At 38.5% G+C, this 8,333-nt stretch overlaps 2 protein-coding genes across 2 annotated transcripts; both read left to right on the top strand.

Annotated features, from left to right (window-relative positions):
- LOC105161262 (peroxidase 5-like) lies at nt 3,181-4,535 on the top strand. Its single transcript, XM_020693192.1, has 2 exons — nt 3,181-3,459; nt 3,592-4,535. Exons 1-2 carry the CDS (start codon nt 3,214-3,216, stop codon nt 4,363-4,365), a joined length of 1,020 nt encoding a protein of 339 aa, XP_020548851.1. The 5' UTR covers nt 3,181-3,213; the 3' UTR covers nt 4,366-4,535.
- LOC105161240 (peroxidase 5-like) lies at nt 6,319-7,847 on the top strand. The gene is made up of 2 exons (XM_011078865.2): nt 6,319-6,622; nt 6,882-7,847. The coding sequence occupies exons 1-2, from the start codon at nt 6,401-6,403 to the stop codon at nt 7,641-7,643; spliced, it is 984 nt and encodes a 327-aa protein (XP_011077167.1). The 5' UTR covers nt 6,319-6,400; the 3' UTR covers nt 7,644-7,847.

The raw sequence follows: 8,333 nt of genomic DNA on the forward strand, positions 1-8,333 counted from the left end.
TAGAGCCTTAACTCTTCATCAAGATTTTCAAAGAAAAGATCTAATGAAAGAAGGAAATAGACCGTATTCTATAACTTATAGAATTGCATTTTCCCTTTCCAATACACATAATTCAGATTTATTTATTAGGAAAGAGTATATTGAGATTCCTAGAATTTTCAAGGAATTTGCCAAGGTAATGACACCAGATCCAATAAGGATACCTAGAATAGGTGGTGTCGATATCATCATAAAATATCAGCTAGTTTTGGATAGAATACTTAGTTTTAGAATTGAGTTTAGTAGCAAGATGTCCTTTTCGAAAGATAGGATTACAGGCTACAAACGAAAGGAAAAAGAGTTATAAAAAGCTTTAACTCCTCAAGAGATTAGGGTAAATAGCGTGAAACTTAGATGCCCTGAAGGATGGAAGGAAATACAAGTACTATTTAACATCACTAAGAAAGAAAAATTTTTTCCCTTGTGAGACTTATATCATTTGCAGCAACCTGTTATCAATAGGTATGAAGGCATGTTAGAAATAACAGGCCATGAAATTTTAGTTGCAGGTGTTGCAGGACGAGAAAACGGGAGTATGACTCTGGGGTTAAACTTCCTCGAAGATCATCAACCATGGGGAAGAAAATGTAATGGAATGAAATTCATTCTTGATGGTGTTACCATAAGGATTGAATGACGAGTTCTTTTTCTATATACATATGTGTTGGTATGTTGTATGATTAATATAAGACAAAATATTTTGCAGCTTATATTGATTCAGGATCAGGAATTTGCACGGCAAAATCTGGAGTGTTTCCAAAGGAGGCAAGGAAAACTTTACCCGTTATTGCAGATAAGAATTTTTCATAAAAAACCCTAATACTCAATAAGGGAATACGAGAAGCCAAAATTATGATTGGAGGAACATTTGGGTCACCCTGGTTTAGGGTAAAAACACCTTCTATTTACTTTCATGATACGGGTGCCGATATCTTGCTAGGTAATAATTTCATCAAACATTTGCAAGATATATGCAAGATAATCAAAAGAATCTGTTAATCTTTACTACTAACCATGGTAGTGAGATACAAGTGTTGCAAAGGGAAAAGACATTTAATAGGATAATGCCAATAAATTTTCGTAGCAAACTTGGTGATTTTGATGCCAGATTAACTAATCCACAAATGCAGGATAAGAGAAAATTTGGTAAGGTCATTTTGTCTTTCATGCAACAGGAACTAATAGACAGCGATAGCTTCTATAAGGAATCCGATGAGGAAATTATGAACCTTAAAGAAGCACTACTAGAAATGAAATCGCTAGATATCAACGAGGAAAACAGGCTTTCTCTTGAGAATGACAAGAGGCTCATCCAGAGGAGCTTAAGTGAAAATCCTCTGGCATGCTGGGATAGGAACAAGATCGAAGCTACTTTGAAGGTTAAAGAAGAATGCAAGTACGAATACGTTCGATACAAACCTACCAGATGAACAGGAAGACAAGAAAGATATGCAGATGATTATCGAGCTTGGAATCTCTACCTACAATAGCCCTGGATTTCTGGTAAGAAACCATGGTGAGATTAAGAGAGGTAAACCTAAGTTGATAATTAACTATCAAGGTATAAACAAAATATTAGAATTTGATGGTTATTACATTCTTAGTCGAGAAAACACTTAATTGATTGTATTAAAGGAGCAAAAGTGTTTTCTAAATTTGATTGCAAATCTGATTTTTATCAGATTAATATGGAGAGTGAATAAAAAAAATTTACTGTATTCTCCACACCAAAGGGACAATATATTTGGAATGAGCTTCCAATGGGTTTAGCTAATGCACCCCAGATATTTCAAAGAAAAATGAATAATCTTTTTAAACATTATTTCGAATTCATGTTTGTCTATATTGATGACATATTGATTGCATCTATAAATATGAGAGAACATATTAAACATCTTGAAATATTTTCTGATGTATATCGATTTTTGCTTTCAGATAATGTTAGGAAAAATCAGAAAATGATATCACTGTTTCGTGGAATAACCATCATCCTGAAAGCAAAATTTCGGTACGACCGTGGTGCAATCGTTACAACCATTTATTTTTCCAAGGTTAACACAACACTCTCTAACGCGTGCACTTATCATAGAGAATAGAGAGTTGTAACAACAAGTTGTATCACACAAAAGAGGAAGAAGAAGAAATCTATAGAGAGGAAAGAAGAACTCGTGTTCAAATGTGCTCCTGAAGTGAAAAATTGAGGCCTATTTAGAAAGGAAGGCCTCGGTTTGTCGAGAGTTAGCAAGAGAAAATTTGCACAAACCTTGTTGAGAGTTAGCAGGAAAAAGTCTACACAAAACGGTTATAAGACTCAGAATTTCCTCAACCATATCAAATTGGGTCAGCTTTGATTAAAAAGTTTGGATAAGTGTAGGATTTAAATGTATTTTAAGCAAAACAAATATATAATCGCAAGGGTCGGGACGAGTGGGTACGTGCATATGATAATTCTTCCAAAATCCACCAAACCACACTTCGAAAACCAAATGTTTAAGGATGGTGTATAAAGTAGTTGAAAGTTTATTTTGAAAGCAATGTGGGACGACAACAAATATTGCTTTACTAGTTGTCATTCCTAACATCATGTACATATTAAATGACATAGATACATTAAAATATGAAACAGTACGTAAATAAAAATGAAGAGGGATACTTTGAACCATCCAAAACAAACATTCTTAACTAACAAAATTAATATATCTAGTTTGACATGTTCATGATGAGTTGGTAAAGAATAAAATTTGATAAACTCCCCTCATTTGAAAGTTTCATTATAAACCATTTCAAAACTCCCAATATGATAATATTTTAAACAAAGTCAGACACATTAATTATTAATCCATAGCTAATTTCCTAAACCAAACCCAACACACTACAATTTACATGTTCAGAAATTGAGAAAAGTATGGGGGAAGATGAGAGGGAATTAAGATATTATGAGTGGAATTGGTACAAAGTCAGATGACTGATCATCATTAAGAACACTTCAAACCTTGTATATACTAAGTAATCCCTACAGCTAAAAACACGGTTATCTGTCATCATAACTGTATTAAACTAATGCCAATCCGTGCAACTTTTTCAATCATTTTGTACTATATATACACTTGAATCAAACATATACCTCATCCATCAGTCTCAAGCTATCAGCATCCTGTAGTTTTCTTTCACAACATGAATTCCAAGATGTCAAAGTTTGCATCAGTTCTTGTGCTGGTGCTCTGCCTGATTTGCAGCAGCTCTACGGCTAAGTCTAAGTCATCAGGCGGCAAAACACAGAAACTCAAAGTGGGATATTACGCTAAGACGTGCCCGTATGCAGAGATCATTGTCAGGCAGGCTGTCGAAAAAGCCGTGTCCAAGAATCCTGGAATTGCCGCTGGCCTCATCAGGATGCATTTCCATGATTGCTTTGTCAGGGTATGTATGAACGTGGCTAGAATAGTATTGACTTTTATAATGAAGATTATTGCTGATGATAAATCATATCTGCGTATGAACTATATGTACCCCTTCATGATATATATGTTGCTATGCACGTGATTACTATAGGGTTGTGATGGTTCCGTGCTGTTGGATTCGGTGCCTGGAAAGCCAGCTGCGGAGAAAGCTAGCCCTATTAATTTCCCCAGTCTCCGAGGTTTCGAGGTGGTAGACGAGGCAAAGGCCCTGATCGAAGCTAAATGCCCTGGGACCGTGTCTTGTGCAGACATTCTAGCCTTTGCTGCTCGAGACAGCGCCCTGAAAGTAGGGTGGATTGGGTACGACGTGCCATCAGGGCGTCGGGACGGGCGTGTTTCTCTTAGCTCTGAAGTTGTGCAAAACCTTCCACCTCCATTCTTCACAGCCAGCCAACTGAGGGACAACTTCAAGAGAAAAGGGCTTTCACTTGACGAAATGGTGACGCTCTCTGGTGCTCATTCCATCGGTGTTTCTCACTGCTCTTCCTTCTCCAACAGGCTCTCAGGGTTCAATGCAACATTTAATCAGGACCCTTCTCTGGACCCTGGATTTGCTGCATTCTTGAAAAGTAGATGCCCGGCTCCTGGTTCTAGCAACAGCGATCCTGTGGTGAACAACGATGTTCTAACACCTAATCAGTTGGACAACAAGTACTATGTGAATCTGAAGAATCATAAGGGGCTCTTAACCTCAGATCAAACATTGTTTGATAGTCCATTGACGAGCAAGCTGGTGGTGGACAATGTTAAGTACGGGTCGGTTTGGGCAAAGAAGTTTGCTGCTGCAATGGTGCACATGGGATCCATTGATGTGCTGACAGGAAAGAAGGGAGAGATCAGAAGGAACTGCCGTGTCGTGAACTGATGATGATTTTGGCTGCTGTTTCAATTGTATTCTTTTATAATTATTCATTTGGTGGGCTGCAGACATTGGAAAATGGTTGCAGAAACAAAGAGTGGTGAACATGTTTTCCTTGTATGATTTGTTCAAATTAACTTGTAAAAAGGTCCTTTTCGTGTGACTTCAAGGATGAATACAAACTGTACATTGTACTTGGTTCTTTGTTCTACTGGTTTGGTCCTTTCAAAACCGCGCTGTCAAGAAAGAGCATGACTTACCATTTAGCCAGGAAATGTTGGAATATATCTGTCTACTTCCATAATGTTTTATTAGGAGCAACTACTCCAAAATTAATTAATTATAAGGACAGAATCACACCAACTATTATAAATTTAATATTATAAAACAATATCATGCATACTTGGAGTCACATTACTCAGATAATTAAATCAGTATATATGAGATTTTTGAATCCTGAAATCCTAGGGTCCAGGGTGGGATCTTGTTTCAGATAGAGCCAACTAGCAAAGGAACAGCAGTGAGAAATGCTGATAGAATGAGCGCCTGAAAGAGTCACCATTTCGTCGAGGGAGAGTCTCTTTCTTGCAAAATTGTCCCTGTGTGTGGTGGCATTGAAGAATGGGGCACGCAAATTCAGGACGGGCTCATTTATGAGGGACACATTCCCATCACAATGGCCAGATGGGCCATCGTGGTTTATATTCCCAAGTTTGCAGGAGCTGTCACAAGCTGCAAACGCGAGAATGTCGGGGCATAGGACACGACTCCAGGGCATCGAAGCTCCAGTTCTACTTTTGCTGCATCGATGACTTCAAAGCCTCGTAGACTTTCCTGGTTTGGTATGCTTTTTGCTTTTCTGTATTTGGTCCGTCCAATAGTACGGAAGCATCACATCCCTATTAACACACAGAACACCAGTCATGAGAATTAGTTGTAATTTTAACAACATGGAGCATAATTAGTGTTGCAGATGGGAAAATCATCGATTCTACAAAACCATAATAAGAAGTTGATGAGCCAAAAAATACACATAGGTGCTAGATATGACTGCATACCCTGACAAAACAGTCATGGAAGTGCAACCTGACAAGGCCGCACCAAGGTCACAGTTGAGAGAGACGAACTTGTTCATGTACCTTTTCACAATGGCGTCGGTAGGAGGAAAAGAATATTTGTAGAACCCGAGCTGAAGTGGTGGATAAGTCGCAGAAGTGATTGAAATGAACAAAATGAAGAAAGAAAGCATAACATGGAAACTTCTGCTGTTGGAAGCACTGTTCACGTATCTGATCAAGAGTACTAGTGAACAGGTTTGTACGTGCTAAATGCTGTTAATGCTGTGGAGAGATTGGTTACAGGCATTTATAGGAGGTAGAATGTCGTGGAAATTGAGAATTAAGTGTCCGAGCCAACGTGTGTGGAAGTAAGTAGTTTACAAGTTTATACAAAGAGTAAATGTACATGTCTTGGTTGTCTCCACCCTCAACCTTTACACGTCAAAGACTACAAGACATAAAATTAATGTCAACGACTTATGAAGTCTTTCTTAATCAATAATAATGCAAGCAATACTTGGAAGAATATATATATATACACACACATACATACTATGTACTACTGCTCAGACATAATTTGTTTCATGTATTAATCAACCAAGTCAAACTCTAAATAGAATGTCAATTCAGAGAAGAACAGTCAGAACAACGGCTTCCTAATTAGTTCCCTTAAATCTTTTAGTTGGAGAAGAAAGGCTTCAAACTCAAAGGAGATTATTTTAAATTTTACTAAGAGATTGTAAGGAAAAACTAAGTGAATAACGTGTAAAAAGATAATGGATGTAAAAGAACACAAGTTTATAAATTTAGTTGCAAGTTGCTTACATCTATACACGTCCTGGTTTTGAGAATTGATCCACCATTACACCAGATTAAGAATATTAATTTATCTTCATCCCGCCTACAACTACAAATACTACCCCTCATGAATCCATCTGCAGCATCCATACCTTTCTCACTTCCTCTTTGCATACATCATAACAATGGCTTCCAACACCAGGAATATCCCAGTTATTCTTTCTTGCTTCATTTTGTTCGTATCACTCACTTCTGCAGCCAATCCACCACTTAAAGTTGGGTTCTATAAATACTCTTGCCCCCCTGCGGAAGCCATTGTGAGAAAGTATGTGAACAAATTCGTTTCTCTAAACCGTGGCCTTGGTGCTGGCCTTGTCAGGTTGCATTTCCATGATTGCTTCGTCAGGGTACGCATGTTATAACACCCTGAATCTACTGTTTGCTAATCAACTTCTTATTATGGAATTTCAGAATTGATTTCTCCATCTTCAACTTTGTGTTAGTTGAGATGTTAATGCTCCTTGTTGTAATTATTTCTCAGCACTGAATGCATGGGTTCCTGAAATCATATCTTTCGCTAAAACAGCTAATGCATGCTATATTTGTGTATGTTTCGTACCCAAATCTGAAAAAGTTTGAAGTTTCTCGTATTTTATGTGTTAATAGGGATGTGATGCTTCCGTACTGTTGGATGGACCAAATACAGAAAAGCAAAGCATACCAAACAAGGGAAGTCTACGAGGCTTTGAAGTCATAGATGCAGCAAAAGCAGAACTGGAGCTTCGATGCCCTGGAATAGTGTCCTGTGCCGACATCATCGCCTTTGCAGCTCGTGACAGCTCCTGCAAACTTGGGAATATAAACTACGATGTCCCATCTGGCCGTCGTGATGGGAATGTGTCCTTGATAAACGAGCCCCTCCTGAATTTGCCTGCCCCATTCTTCAATGCCACCACTCTGAGGGACAATTTTGCAAGAAAGGGACTCTCCCTTGACGAAATGGTGACTCTTTCAGGCGCTCATTCCATCGGCATTTCTCACTGCAGTTCCTTTGCTAGTCGGCTCTATCCAACACAAGATCCCACCCTGGACCCTAGTTATGCTGCTTTCTTGAAAACAATCTGCCCTCCACCAGTTGCCAATGCGACTGCAGCTCCGACAGTAGACCCCACAGTGAATCTTGATTCCATCACCCCTACTCGTCTGGACAGCAAGTACTACGTTGGATTGAAGGCGAATAGGGGGCTACTGACGTCGGATCAGGTTCTGCTGAGCAGCCCCATGACGGCGAAAAAGGTGGTGTACAATGCAAAGTATGGGAATGTGTGGGCTAAGAAGTTTGCGGCTGCAATGGTGCGTATGGGAAACATTGAGGTTCTCACCGGGAAACAGGGGGAGATCAGGAGAAACTGCCGTGTTGTCAACTGATTGACTCCGGGTTTTGGCGCAGTATCTGTATAACAAGATTGCTTCAGCAACGTCTTTTGTTTTAATTCTTTTTCTAACTATATTTTCTGTCTTCCATTGGTGTGGTTAATTTGATTCAATATATGTTTTTCATATCTTTGTTTCTCGATTCCAAGTGGAGATGTATCTGAAAAGTTCACGGGAAAAAAATTATTTTTGGTTGTATCAGTTGGCTTATTTTTAACTTTATGCTTCATGGAAATTTTCCCTAAAAAATTGACGTATTTCACTTATTTGCTTCCGAATAATTGTAGTTCGTGAGGCGAGAAAGTAATTTTCACAGAATTTCTTTTTGAGCTCATTTGACCTAATGATGGATCCCGAAGGTAGAGAATAGAGTCAATCATTTGCTTTATCTCCTAAAGAGAAAGGAAAAGCTCGTAATTTGACTTGCTCTTCGGTGATCCCTTGGGTTCTCATCCTAGACCATACTACATGAAATTCCTTGAGACGTTTCTGTGGATCTTCACCTGCAAGGCCACGAAAAGTGGAAAGTGAATAAGGCTAGATTTAAGTTCAAAATCAACATCTAAAGTTGGATCAATGCAAAGAGGTAGTTGAATTAAGTCAAGAGAAGTCATCTCATTAATTGTTCATTCCGAATTTCAAGCAGTGACTTCATCTTCAAAGTCCCTAGATGGTGCCACGTCT

Source organism: Sesamum indicum, linkage group LG4, assembly GCF_000512975.1.
Source record: "Sesamum indicum cultivar Zhongzhi No. 13 linkage group LG4, S_indicum_v1.0, whole genome shotgun sequence".
NCBI lineage: Eukaryota > Viridiplantae > Streptophyta > Magnoliopsida > Lamiales > Pedaliaceae > Sesamum > Sesamum indicum.